At 32.5% G+C, this 15275-nt stretch overlaps 2 protein-coding genes across 2 annotated transcripts; one reads left to right on the top strand and one right to left on the bottom strand.

Annotated features, from left to right (window-relative positions):
* Positions 1-226: 226 nt before the first annotated feature.
* Positions 227-567, top strand: LOC148253085 (uncharacterized). The gene has a single exon (XM_088208318.1). The coding sequence runs from the start codon at positions 286-288 to the stop codon at positions 565-567; it is 282 nt and encodes a 93-aa protein (XP_088064444.1). The 5' UTR covers positions 227-285.
* A 10047-nt stretch (positions 568-10614) lies between these two features.
* LOC148253084 (uncharacterized) lies at positions 10615-11458 on the bottom strand. Its single transcript, XM_088208530.1, has 3 exons — positions 11345-11458; positions 11026-11256; positions 10615-10767 (listed from the first exon to the last, which is right to left on the bottom strand). The coding sequence occupies exons 1-3, from the start codon at positions 11456-11458 to the stop codon at positions 10615-10617; spliced, it is 498 nt and encodes a 165-aa protein (XP_088064656.1).
* Between the last annotated feature and the right edge of the window lie 3817 nt (positions 11459-15275).

The raw sequence follows: 15275 nt of genomic DNA, 5'->3' as shown, positions 1-15275 counted from the left end.
TATAATTAATTAGTTTGTTAGTGATTGAACTTCATAAATTAAAGTCTCTATATATCTTTTAGTTTGATAGAAGTTGTGAGTCATAAATTAGATTTATTATATTTGTTGGTGGTTATAATTAATTTTAATAGTTGTAATAGTGCTTATAAATAGGCATGTACTCGAAGTTTTTTTGCAAGAACGACAATAAAAAATCTTGAGTCTTCTCATTAGTCTCTCTAACCTCTTCCTCTTATCCCTAACAAAGTGGTATCAGAACTTGCTTTTTTTGTTAAAATTCTAGAGATGGCTAGCAATAATCTATTTTCTTTCCAATTTTCTCATCTTACAAAAGAAAACTATGAGAGTTGGTGTCTTCGTATGAAAGTCATACTTGGATCACAAGATGTGTGGGATATTGTAGAAATAGACTATACTCCACTCGAAGATGAAGGATCCTTAACTCAAAATGAGAAGGATGCTTTTGCAAGAACAAAGAAGAAGGATCAACAAGCTCTTACACTCATCCATCAAGGTTTGGATGAATCTATGTTTCTAAAGGTGGTCGATGCTACCAATGCAAAGTAAACTTGGGATATTTTGAAGAATTTCCCCCCAAGGAGTTGACAAGGTGAAGAAGGTACGACTCCAAACTTTACGAGGTAAGTTTGACGCTTTGCAAATGAAGGATGTTGAATCCATTTCAGATTTTTTCTCAAGGGTAAAGTCTATAGTAAGCCAAATGAGCAGATTTAATGAGATGATGGAAGATGTTCATGTGGTGCAGAAAATTCTTCGATTGTTGCCACCAAAATTCGACTATGTGGTTTGTGCCATTGAAGAATCAAAGGATCTAGATATTTTAACATTTGAACAAGTAGAGGGATCTTTACAAGCTCATGAAGAAAAAATAGAAAGAAGACAAGAAGAGCCTTTATAACAAGTTCTCAAATCAAAGGCATCTTTGAATGATGGCGGAAAGCAAAGAGGACGAGGAAGAGGTAGAGGTCGTGATCGTGGTCGTGGTCAAGCATTTAAAAGAAATGAAACTCAAGATGATGTCGATAATGAAGACAAAAGTCAACCATCAAATAGAGGCGTGGAAGAAGAAGAGGAAGAGGAAGAGGTAACTATAAAAATTCTAACAAATCAAATATTGAATGTTACAATTGTCATAAATATGGACATATGCTTAGAAATGTCGTAACACTTGAAACGAGAAGGAGGAACAAGCCAACTTTGTCAATGATAAACAAGATGAGAAAGAAACAACTTTATTGCTAACATGTAAAGAAGGAAATAGTGATACACATAATTCATGGTACTTGGATAATAGAGCAAGCAATCACATGTGCGGCAATAAAGAAAAATTTGTGGAGCTTGATGAGAAGATTAATGATAATATTTCTTTTGGAGACTCTTCAAAAGCTCAAATTCAAGGGAAAGGTACAATTTTAATCTCTTCAAAAAAATGGTGGGCATGTACTTATTACTAATATTTACTATGTGCCAAAATTAAGAAGTAATATTTTGAGTTTGGGCTAACTTCTTGAAAATGAATATGAAATTCACATGAAAGATTATTGTCTTTGGCTTACAAATCAAAGTGCTAATTTGATTACTAAGGTGCATATGTCAAAGAATAGAATTTTTATCTTGAATCTCAAAACTATTGAAGCAAGATGTTTGAATGCTAGTATGGAAGATGAAGCATGGTGTTGGCATATGAGATTTGGCCATTTGAACTTTGGCGCACTAAAGGCGATGGGAGAAGAAAAAATGGTGAAAGGGATGCCATTAATCAACCATCCTAATCAATTATGTGAGGCATGTCTACTTAAAAAGCATTCAAGAAGGAGTTTCCCAAAAGAAGATATTACAAGAGCAACCAAGCTATTTCAACTTATGCATGCCGATGTGTGTGGGCCAATCAATCCACTCTCATTTGGTAAAAACAAATACTTTCTACTATTTATAGATGATTTTAGTAGGAAGACTTGGATATATTTTTTAAAGCAAAAATCAGATGCTTTTGTTGCTTTTAAAAATTTCAAAGCTCTTGAAGAAAAAGATTGTGATTGTAAAATAAAGTCTTTAAGAACAGATAGAGGAGGTAAATTTACTTCCAAAGAATTCTATGATTTTTGTGAATCTAATGGAATTCGTCGCCCTTTAACGGTTCCAAGATCACCATAACAAAATGGAGTTACAGAAAGAAAGAATATAACTATTCTTAATATTGCTAGAAGCATGTTGAAAGCAAAAAAACATGCCCAAGGAATTTTGGGCCGAAACAATTTCTTGTGCAGTGTATTTATCTAATAGATCTCTAACATCAAGTTTGAAAGACATGACTCCCCAAGAAGTATGGAGCGGAATGAAACCTAATGTCAACCATTTGCGAGTTTTTGGAAGTATTGCATATGCTCATATTCCACAACAAGAGAGATGTAAGCTTGATGATCGAAGTGTCAAACATATTTTCATTGGGTATGATGCAAACTCAAAAGGCTATAAATTGTATAATCCAAGCAATGGCAAGATTATGATAAGTAGAGATGTTGAATTTAATGAAAAAATGACTTGGAATTGGGAGAAGAAAGAAGAAAATGCTTATGATTTCTTTCCATACTTTGAAGAGAAGAACCAAGAGACCATGATACCTTTGCAAGAGGCAATTCCACCTCATTCTCTAACTCATGTTGCATCACCCATTTCTCAAGAAAGTTCAAGTGAAAGGCCATGAAAGTTAAAGAACATTCAAGATCTTTATGATAAAACTGAGGAGATCACTAATTTTGATATAAATAATTTGTTTTGTCTTTTTCTTGACAGTGAACCAATGAATTTTGATGAAGCCATCAAAGATGCAAGATGGAGACAAGCCATGGAGGAAGAGATCAAATCCATAGAAAATAACAACACATGGGAACTATCCACTCTTCCTAAGGGGCATAATGCTATTGGTGTCAAATGGGTCTATAAAGCTAAAAAGGATTATCAACGAAATGTGAAAAGGTATAAGGCAAGACTTGTGGCTAAAGGATATAAGCAAAAACATAGAATTGATTATGATGAGGTTTTTGCACCAATTGCTCGCGTGGAGACTATTCATTTGCTCTTAGCTATTTCAGCTCAAATGAAGTGAAACATTTTTCAACTTGATGTAAAATTGGCATTTCTCAATGGCTATCTTAATGAAGAGGTTTATGTAGAATAATCATTGGGTTTCGTGATTGAAGGACATGAAGATAAAGTGTTGAAATTGAAGAAACCTTTATATGGGCTAAAGCAAGCACCAAGAGCATGGAATAGCCGTATAAACAAGTATTTTGAAGATAATGGATTTGTTCGTTGCCTTCATGAATATGCTCTTTATGTGAAGTATCATCCTAATAGTGATATTTTATTTATGTGTCTATATGTGGATGATCTCATCTTCACGAGCAACAATCCAAATTTGTTTGAAGAATTCAAGAAAAACATGTTACTTGAATTTGACATGACTGATATTGGGCTCATGTCTTATTATTTGGGTCTTGAGGTGAAGCAAATGGAAGATGGTATTTTTATTTCTCAAGAAGACTATGCAAGAAAAGTCTTAAAGAAGAAATTTAAAATGCTTAATTGCAATTCTGTGAATACACCTATAAAATGTGGAGCCAAGTTATCAAAGTTTGATAATAGAAAAAAAGTAGATCCCACTCTCTTTAAAAGTCTTATGGGAAGTTTGTAATAATAAATCATTTTATGAAAGCTCCTACCACCTCCCACATGAATGTTGCTAAAAGAGTTCTACGTTACCTTAAAGGTACTATTGATTTTGGGTTATTTTATTCATCTTTTAATAATTTCAACCTTGTAGAATTTTGTGATAGTGATTTCACTAGAGATATTGATGATAGAAAAAGTACAACTGGTTTTGTATTCTTTATGGGTGATTGTGCAATTATATGGAGTTCTAAGAAGCAAGCCATTGTTACACTATCAACTTGTGAGTCTGAATATGTGGTAGCAACCATTTGTGTTTGTCATGCCATATATTTAGAAGATTATTGAAAGAACTTCATTTAACACAGGACGAAGCTACTAAAACTTTTATTGACAATAAGTCTGCACAAGCACTAGCCAAGAACCTGGTATTCCATGAACGAAACAAACACATAGACACAAGATATCATTTTATTAGAGATTACATTACTAAAAAAGAAGTGGAACTCAAGCACGTAAAGATTGAAGATCAAGTGGCGAATATTTTCACCAAACCACTCAAGTTTGAAGTCTTTCAAAAGCTACGCACTAATCTTAGATTGAAAATGAGATTTACAAATTAAGGGGAAGTGTTAAAATTAATTTATAAATTAGAATATAATTAATTAGTTTATTAGTGGTTGAACTTTATAAATTAGAGTCTCTATATATCTTTTGGTTTGGTAGAAGTTGAGTCAAATTAGATTTATTATGTTTACTGGTGGTTATAATTAATTCTAATAGTTGTAATAGTGCGCATGTACTTGAAGTTTTTTTGCAAGAACAACAATAGAAAATCTTGAGTCTTCTCATTAGTCTCTCTAACCTCTTCCTCCTATCTCTAAAAAAAACATCTCATTCAAAAGCTCAAAACAACACTGTTTTGATAAGCTTATAGATTTAGAAAGAAAAAAAATCAGAAACAGAACTAGGTGTCTGAAAGGGAAAAAGGATGTCGAAAAAGAAAATGAGGAGGCGTACAAAAACCCTATCTCCTCTCTTCGTACCGCCGACAAAATAAAGTAGATCTGCAATGTAAAAGGGGAGATCAAAACCAAACCTAGATTTAGGGAGGAGCCGAGGCGAACCAAGATATGGTGGAGAGCAGATCTGATTGCTGAGTGTGATTGAGAGTCATTGGGCAATTTACCACAGTAACTTATATTTGTAGGGCGAGCACGACCTGGGCTGTAGGAGAAGAACCGAAACAAAAAGCAAAAGCGGACTTTGAGCTTGAGCATAGGTGTAAAAATTGAGAAAAAATTAACCAAGTAATTTATTTTTTTAGCTTTCAAATTTCAGATTTTTGGGATAGAATTTTTCATGATTATTTTACAAAACCCGAATCCCAGTGTTTGGAATTTATTGGAAATTTATTTTTGACTATTACATTATTATATTTATTTCAATTATATTTGTTATTGCTCAATCCACCATATGCGGCTAAGTTTTTTTCGCTAAAAAAATTAACGTAGTATGAATCAAATATAAGTTTGTGATTTAATTTTTAGCTTTCATCTGATTGTAATTTAGTAAAATTGAACTTATTTCGGTTGTGAATGTTGACAAACTCATGATTTTATTTGTGATTGATGGTTTTAGAGTATCATGAGTAAAATTTCATTAATTAGACATATATTATTATGTGTTAATAGAGACTTAAATAAGAGTAATATAGTCGAGTTAACATAAATTAAACAAATTATCACATATTTAATTGAACTAAATTAATAATTATTATAAAAGGTTAATAGTTATTTATTGATAGATTTAGAAAATACTGGGAGGGAACTGCAAGTACATTAGGATAATTTGATTATTGCAAACTAGATTAAATTGATTATAAAATTAAAACTCAAATATACCAAAGATTCAGGTAAAATCTATTACTTTAAGGTGTTTCTGTTGATAATTTTTATTAATTTAGTTATTTTAGTTTGACCAAATTATTTTAAAATTTTTTTTATAAATTTAATTTAGATTTTTAGATAATAATAAAATTTATATAATTTTGATATTTGATACGCAATCCCTGTAGGACAATACTCAATTCATCATTTTATTACTTGAATAATTTCGCACACTTGTAAATTCATCCATTAATAAACATTGTAGTCTTGAGGTTTTTATGTGTCTTCATCCACCCTGTTCATTGGGATACTTAAAGGAGATGAGAGGAGTATTTTAAGGGTCATTTTGAGGAGATAAACTGGAGAATAGTGGGTGTGAAAGACTTACTGATGTGAGCATGGATGACTTAAACTATTCAAGAAACCAACCAAGTTAAGGAAGTCACAGCTTAGACCCTTCAAACCTTGAAGGCTACAGTTTGGGTTGCCCAAAGAAAGCTCCAAACGCCCAAAGTTCGTCTAAAGGAAGCTCTAAAGAATGAAATATGTTTAAAGGAAGACCCATGTGATAAGAAATGAAGGAATGATCCAATCCAAATTAAGCAAAGTTGTAACGGCCCCGGAAATTTAAAATGAAATGTGTATTAAAAATATCAAATGTGGAAGCGAAGTCAAAATTTCGATTAACATCCCTTACAATAAAACCAAAAACGTGCTCACAAAATATAAAAGATCAAACTAACTAAAGGAGAAACTCGAAAGTAAAAGCTATGAATATGACTATGGAGTCTTTAGGCGTCCCCTTCGTCGTCCTCCTGTGGAACGGGCTCGGGAACAATGTCTTCCTGATCTGAAATGATTAAATAAGGAATGAGCTACACTAGCCCAGTAAAGACATCACGATATCTCACCGTCACGGAGGTAAAGGTGGGTAGAAAACACAAAAAGACCAATGGAGCATAATTTACAACAAATCCTTTTATCAATAATAAATCCTTTACCATCCACTTACCTCGGTGAAATTCATAAAACAATATACGAAAGCAATATCATTATCATCATCATGAAATCATATAAACTGTATAACATAATACTTATCACGGCTTTTGTAATTTAATCATTACACAACATATTTTTCTCATTTACCAGCCTACTAGTATCCATGGGGATCCATAGGGGTCCCGCTACCCGTTAACCTTTAACACTTGTAATAAGATTCCAGGGCCGTCCCCATACCCCGTCCGGTATGGGCACCAAAACTATAAACCTCAATACCTCGTCCGGTATGAGGGTGAAACGGGCTGTCCCCATACCCCGTCCGGTATGGGCGCCAAAACACATAAGGTCTCCATACCCCGTCCGGTATGAGAGACCACAATCCCGGTAGGGTTCCCTACGGACCCGGTCCGTCCACCATCTCCCAGGATATCTAGTCAGGCTGACCACATTATACAATTATCAATCTACATAATCTTTCATTCTCCTTTTCCTCAATCAGCATCATCAATTTACATACAAACAAGCAAACAGTAATTTATGCCAAACAAGACAACATACAGCATCGGTTTCTCAGTCATTCAACCCATAATCAATAAAACAGTAAAATATGCACGCGAAATAATGAAATGAAAACATCAGACCTCATACTGCATTTAAAACTGTAAAATATGCCAAATAACAGTTAACCGACAACACACTAGACTCGGGCTTCATTAGCGACCTTAAGCAATTTCACACATTCGTTGATTCAAGAAATACCGTTTTATCATTATTGAACTTTAATACCGTGATAGGAAATAGGGTGAGGGGTCCTTACTCATTTCGGGGTCCAAACACGGCTTCACAGTGCGCCTACAGGCTGTCCCTAATTTTTCCTGAATTTTTTCTGGGGAACTGAAACGCACTACCGGTACCTGCACGTGTTCCAAAAAATCCCAAATTAGGCCCAGGGCCCTTTTTTAGCCAATATCGCAATTCCGGCACGGCGGCTCCGCCGTGCTCCGGCGACGGCGCCGCCGCTTACGGCGGCGATTCGCCTCGGGTTGGCCGTTTTCGGCCGAATTCGGCCACACTTGCATCGGTCCCTGTGATAAAACAACCCTAGGGTCCTCGGGGGGTCAAAAAATTACGGAAAATCGAAGCTTACCGGCGGCGGTGCTCTCGGGTGCAGTGGCTCTTCGGTGAGGTTCGTGTTTTGGTGATTCGGTTCCGATCAACCTATAGAGAAAAGAATGGTGATCACGGTGATATAAAAATTGCATCAAACGGAGGCCGGGAAGGGCCTCATCGGAGGCAAAAATCGAGGAGAGGCACGGCGGTGTCGCTGGGTTTCGGCCGTGTTTTCCGGCCGTTTGGCCAGGATTTTGGCTCCGATTTGGCCACAGGGGAAATTAGCGTAGAAAAACGAGTCGAGGGTATGAAATTTACCTTGATCGGCGGTCGGAAATCTCCCCGGTGCGGCGGCGGGTGGCGGCGGCCGGCTTCTCCGGCGTCTGGTTCGTCTTCTCCGACGAGGGCAGGCGGCTAGGGTTTTTGTGGTCAGGTGTGGGGGTTCTATTTATACCCTTTTTACTTTTGATCTCAGCCGTCCATTTTGATTTAATCTGGGCCGTCCGTTTTTGATTGAATCTGGGCCGTCCGTGCGATTGCATCTGCGCCGTCCGTGCGCACGCTTGATCTGGGCCGTCCGATCGTGCGTACGCGGATCGCCAACGTGACCCGTCCCCGGTCGACGTGGTCTTGCCACGTGGCAGGTCCTGGTTGGCCAGGACTGCTGACTGGGTCTGCTGACGTGGCGCTTTTTTTTTTAACTTAATAAAAATAATTATTAATAAAATAACCAAAATTTCCCAATTTTCCGGGCGTTACAAAAGTCCATATGAAGAAAGAACTATCATGAATCTAATTCAAAATGCATTGTTGATAGTGGGTTCTACATCACTTCTCTCGAGATTTTTTTAGATAGCCAGATAAATAATACATGCATAAGTATATTCTCAATTGTAATACAGAGTTATAAGAGAAAATTTTGGGTAAAGTATTTCAAACAAAGTGTGTTCATATTTACCTTCTAATGCATTCTTTTATTTTCAACTCTCTATGGTACTTAAATTAAGAGAATAAATAGACTTCTATTAGTAAATCTCTTCGAATCATATTTACATGTTCTAAATATATGAAAAACATTATATAAAGAATCATATCTATATGTCCTTGGCCCTGATGTCTCCTCAAACTTAGCCCAAGCCCATGTAGATCTTAAATGGGTTGATGCACACCACAGGGTATGATATGGGTATCAAAAGAAAGCTCACTGTTTATTGTTGGGTGAATAATTAGTATGGTCTGAGAGATCTTGAATTATTGATGTATATTTTGCTATTAAACTTTGTTGAATTCTTTTTTAAAAAAATATATATTTTTTGGTAGCCTTAGGAATGATTTAGACGTTAAAATATATTATGAGGCAGTTGACCCATAAGATTATGTGAAATCACTATAAATCAATTATAACAATAGAATACTCACATTTCTTTGAATTATTTAAAAGAAAATCATCACACCCTCTTCTTCTTCTCCAGAAGAGGATTAACGCAAGTACAATATTTTTTCAAGCATGGGAGGATGTAAGGATTAGTAGATATATCACAACATTTATATCAATTTAAACCCTAAATAATATATAAAACCCTTTCCATAACTTACATAAAATATTAATAATGTTTGTTATAGTAATTGTAGTATTTTTCTTCCATATTCTATATGCATATTGTTTCTATTAAGAAAGAACTCATGTATATATTGAAGTAATCATATATATTTTTCATGACAATATTTATATACTGACAGAATAAAATTTTTATTTTAAAATTAAAAGAAAATAAGAATATAAAAGAGTCCCTAGATTTTCTTTAGGATGAGGATTTTCAAGTTTATCATTTATTTTTCAATATTCACATTACATAGATTATGATTAGTTTTTTATGTTTTATTATTTCTTTATGCGAATATGAAATACTAATGATTTCGAACAATGACAAAAAGATAATCATTACACAAATCTAAAAATTTATAACAATGCATGTAATATCTATAAGAATACATTTTTACCATAATAACGATGAACCATCATTAGAATTTTCAAAAATATAATACTCATTGTCGATTATGTGTGCTAAAATTTCAAATACATATACGTACTTTACACAATAAAATCCTAATTTTGAAATTAAAAGAAAACAAAAAAAAGTCACTAGATTTTCTTTAGTATGAGAATTTTTAAGTTTATCATTCAATCTCTAAAGTGCGCGTTACATATATAATGATTGACTATTTATCTTTTGTCGCTTCTTTGTATGAATATAGAATACTACTAATTTTGTACAATGATTAGCTTTTCATAATGATTGGCATTACATATATAATGATTGGTTTTTCACTTTTTATCGCTTCTTTATACGAATATAGAATATTAATGATTTTGAGCAACAACAAAAAGACAATTATTATACAAATCTAAGATTTTGAAACAATACGTGTACTATCTATAAAAATACAGTTTTTTAACATAATAATGACGATCCATCATTATAGTTTCCAAAAATATAATACTTCATTGTAGATTATATGTGCTAAAATTTCTAAAAATAAATACTTTAACACGGATAAATATGAAACCTATAAAGGTAGTCACTACAAATTATTGGTAAGTACAATGCAAAGCCAAGCTACTTTCAACCATTTGAGACATTTGAATCTAGATCTGCAAACCACCAAGGATAAAAATGGCTGAAACACTTAAAAATTTAAGATAAATAAAGATTTTTCTTACAAAATAGACTTTGAAAAATACCATGGAGAATCAATTTGAACAAAATATTAACTTTTATTTCAGATGATATCCATTTTGTTACATGATAACTTTAAAATTCAAGCATGACATGTATCTACTAATCAATACAACAGTACCACTAATGTTGTATATTTAAATGCTGAGTACATGCATATATCAATAGACACATAGAATATCTTTCAATTACTCCCGACGCTCGTACTCGGGAGCCCAAATTTGCTTTTCATTATTCTTGAACTTGGCAATCCGACAACCATTAAGAACGATATCAACTTGCTCAAAGAAGTGAAGGACAAGCTTCGCAAACAAAGACTGCTCATGGGGCTGAATGTTGTCCTGCATAATCACAGTTTAAACAAAATTGACACCGAAAGTCCTAGAAAAAATATCCACAACTTCAGCTGCCATCTTTGGAAATCCTCGAAAAAAAATCAGGAACAAGGTTATGTCATTTTATGTAACGTTGTTGCCAGGGTGCCATGCCCAAATCCCTCAATTGGGCAACCCATTTTTGCAAGCTCTTGGCATCACATGAACTGCACCAAAAGTTGGATGAGGAAAACCGAGAATAACTAGAGGTTGGTTAAGACTTACAAAACAGTGATCTCCCAACATGAGGTGGAGAACGTTAGGGAAAATTTGAGAGCATATAGAGTTGAGAAAGTTCTTGATTTCAGTAATGACAGTGTATTTCTGTTGGTAAATTGACATGAAAGAAATGTCTGGTGCCGAAGAATTTATCAGTGAGAGGCATGCCACTATCGGCAACTGGGGAAGGAGGATTGTTGGATTCCAGGCACCTAATGCAGGCATCGGCTTCATCAGCTAGAAGATAGACTACGTGGTCCAGTATCGAGCACATCTTGTCAATGATACCAGGTATAAGTTTCTCTTTAAGCTAAAGCCAGAAGGCCATAAGCAACATAAACTTAGCTGGGTCTCGCATGAATGTGATAACCAGCCGAGGAAATAGCTCATGATCAATGGTGTGAAAAGAAAAGAGCTCTTGGGGACTGAGTGAGGCCATAGAGGAAGAGATTTTTAGATTGTCTGAAAGAGAGAGTTGCAGTGATGAAGAGAGAGTTGGTGCTTTTGTTTCTTCATAATATGAAAACCCAATGTAGGGTAAGTGCTTACAAATATAATTAGTTTCTATTGAAAAATATATAAAAATGTAATGAATAAAAAAGTATTAAAAATATCTACTAATTATAACTTACCTAGAAAGGATTTTTCATTGAAAATTTTCCTTTTATTTTAAAATTTCCATAATTGATTATTCTATTCACCATTTTTGGTTTACAAATTGTGCAATTTCCCCTTTTGGGGTCCTAATATTGTCATGAATTTTAGTAGTGTTTTTTCTATTAATTCAAGAAATCTAATGGTTTTTTTTTTTTGTAAAAAAAAATCTAGTGAATTTGAAAATATATCTTCTTGAGATAATTAATTTAGTGGTGGCTAATGGAACTAATAATTCCTACAAAATATAATATAATATAATTTAATTTCTTTGACAAATTAATAACAAAAACAGGTTCGTAATTAATTAATTAACAGCTTGAATTTTTATTTTGCATCGAGAATTATTTAAACAAACTAGTTGATTATTAACTCAGAAACTATAATTTTACCTATTTTTCAATTCATCAAGAAATCCAGTACTAAATTAGGTGAACATATTTTTGACGTAATTAATTTACCGCAGCTAACTTAAGAATAACTAGACTTCCTTAATTAAAAGATAAATTTTTTTTTTCAAAATTAATAAATTAATTTGCCAATCTGGGGTTCACAAGCAAAACCGATTCATTAAACCACGATGAATTATAACCGAAGCCCTCTGTCGGATCACTAGGAAAATTCCAAAGACCTCTGCAAATCTCAAAAACCAAGGCCACTCTCCTCCTTCTATTACACCTAATCAAGTCACTAATGGCTTAGTCAAAAGTACTCAAACTCAGGGGATTATTAATATTATATACATATACATACATATAAATAACGGCTGGAAATTTTCAGAAACGTCTTTCACCCACCAAATTAAAGCAGCAATGGGTAATGATGTTGAAAAGGGTATTTGTGGAAATTCAAAGTTATGTAAAGTTTGGCATTTTATGATAAAAAGAGTTACATGTGTTAGTACTTGTTGAAATCGAAGCTTATTCTGATCTCAATGCAAATCAGCGTTATGTCTCTCTTTTTCATGTACTGTTTAACATTGAAGTTTATATTTAGTGATAAAGTAACAGGAATTTCATATTTTATTATCTCTATTTTTAGTCTCTCCACATCAAGTCATCAAATAACAACAAAATATGATTTGGGCTGGCTCCACCAAGTTCTTCGGCCCGGTCCATTACAGGCCAGTCCTGGTTCTAGTATTTTGGACCAAGCTGTGAAAATATGTATCTTTAGTACTTGAACCACAATAAATCATAACTGTTGTTAACCACTGTGCTTGTTCAAAAGCATGTGGTAGTGGTTTAGGATCAGCCTCAAATTGGGTGACTTAGTGGAACATAAACTGCTAATGAAAATTACTTGAAGTATGAAAAAATATATTTATAATAATGGGTCTATATTCAATAGTTATTCGTGGGCAATTCTACCAATTACATCTGTAATCTCATTCAATTTATTGGGTTTATAATAATGATTTTTGTTTGGATTTTTTCAATGTGATGAAAACTTAAATTTTTATTAATTTCACTCATTTCCAAAATTAATTACTTAAAATACCTTTAAATAGGTTTACATCGAATTTAAATTTTTTAAAAATAATCTATCATAATTTAAAAAATAAATATAAATCAAATATTCTAAAAAATAAACTTCAACTAATAACATGATTTTTTAAAAATAAATATATTCTAAATCTAACTAAGCATAAATCCTATTTGAATTCAAACTAATAAATAAAATAAATTATAATTTCTACATTTATCTTCAACAATCTCGTAATGTAAAAATTATAATCACTAAATTTATTTTGTTGGAACATTTCTCTCTAATATTTTTTTTATTTGATTTTCATATTTTGAAGCACTTCTTTTCAATTATTGATGCACTTCTCATTAACTTTCGTTTATTAATGCATTTCTCATCAATCTTTAATTATTTGATGTACTTCTCATCAAAATTTCTTAGAGTACTTCTCTCCAATTTTCAAAAAAGATTCTTCTTTCCTAAGTAAAATTTGTTTGTTCATTCTTCAACATGCAATTTTTGTTTTATATATATCCAAATCTTTTACAATAAAAATATTGTGATTTATCTTTGCGTCAATAATCTTTTTCATCATGATTGTTTTTGTATACCCCGCATCGTGGAAATTTTTTTCTTTTTGATGTTGATGAAAGTTTGACATCATTGCAATGAAGACTCTCTCCATGGTTTTTTTTTTCTTCTTTTCCTCATTGCTCTTCTCTCTATATATTTTTTTACATACTCATAACCAATAAATGCTCTGATATCACTTGTTGAGATTTTTTCAAGTTAAAAAAAACTTAAATTTTTATTAATTTCACTCATTTCTAAAATTAATAACTTAAAGTGTCTTTAAATAGGCTTACATCGAATTTAAATTTCTTAAAAATAATCTATTATAATCTAAAAGATAAATATAAATCAAATCTTCTAAAAGATAAACTTCAACTAATAACGTGATTTTTTAAAAATAAATATATTCTAAATCTAATCAAGAATAAATCCTATTTGAATTCAAACTAATAAATAAAATGAATTGTAATTTCTACATTTATCTTCAACAACTTTAAAATTAAACTCTATCATTATTGATTTACATGACTGTCTGTGCAACCAAATTTGTGATTTTCACTGTTTTATAAATTCATAAATGTTAAGATTTTGAGTACACATTTCTTAAGTTCTCAGCCTGATAGGCAAGGAACATCAAGCACCGTAGAGGTAGATTTGCCCTTAGCATTTTTACAGTAAGAATAAGTTTCTTTTTACGAAAAAAAGGAGGTTATGTTGACTTCCTCCATTACAATTCCTTTATAACCAATACTTAAACAATTCAAATTTATTTCTATCTGATCTATCAAAGTTCCTTGTAAACCATTGTACGGTACGCCGCTCACATTCACCTCTGATATCTTGCTCATTGATTGAAAAAATAAGTGATAATTTACATTTAATTGGTCTTGCATTATTTTTAAAAAATTTTTTAATTAAAGTTGAATAAAAATTTTTTTCTATATTTTTACCTGGTTCACTTGCTTATCCGTGTAGTGTTGATCAATTATAATTAGGATTCAATTATAGTAGGATTTTTTGAATCAATGAACATGAAGTCCTCGAAGGAGATAACACGAGCATATCTTGATCCTCTGTAAATAGGAAAAACCAATTTTCAAGGTGGATTAATTGAAGAAATGAGTTTTCTTTCAAATTTAGACAAAGATATGTAGTGACAAGACAGATAATTTACATCATTAAGAGAAACAATTCAATTTAACTAAAACAAAAGGAGAGAAAGCAAAGTCTTTCACAAAGCATAATAGTCTTTACACAACACTTAATCTATTTTGGCGCATAAAACTGCCAGGAAAGAAACACAATCCTCAAGGAGCAAAGATTATGTTTTCCAAACTGTTTGTGTAGAAATTCGTTGGGTTTATTATCCTTTGAGTTTTATTTTAAAAAAATTATTGTGAGGAACACTATTTTAGTTTTTTGTCTCAAAATTAAATCAGAATGTTAAAGAAATTGTGTTGTGTATGAAAAATTAATTTTTATGTATGCAAAAGAAATCTCAAGCAGACATAATATCATTATGATGTAACTTACACGTATAGTCTTAATTCTTACTCCATTCT

This window comes from Carica papaya, chromosome 7 (genome assembly GCF_054855325.1).
Source record: "Carica papaya isolate Zhongbai chromosome 7, ASM5485532v1, whole genome shotgun sequence".
NCBI classification, from domain to species: Eukaryota; Viridiplantae; Streptophyta; class Magnoliopsida; order Brassicales; family Caricaceae; genus Carica; species Carica papaya.
The sequence above is the reverse complement of the archived record's forward strand: the minus strand, read 5'-3'. Positions and strand labels throughout refer to the sequence as shown.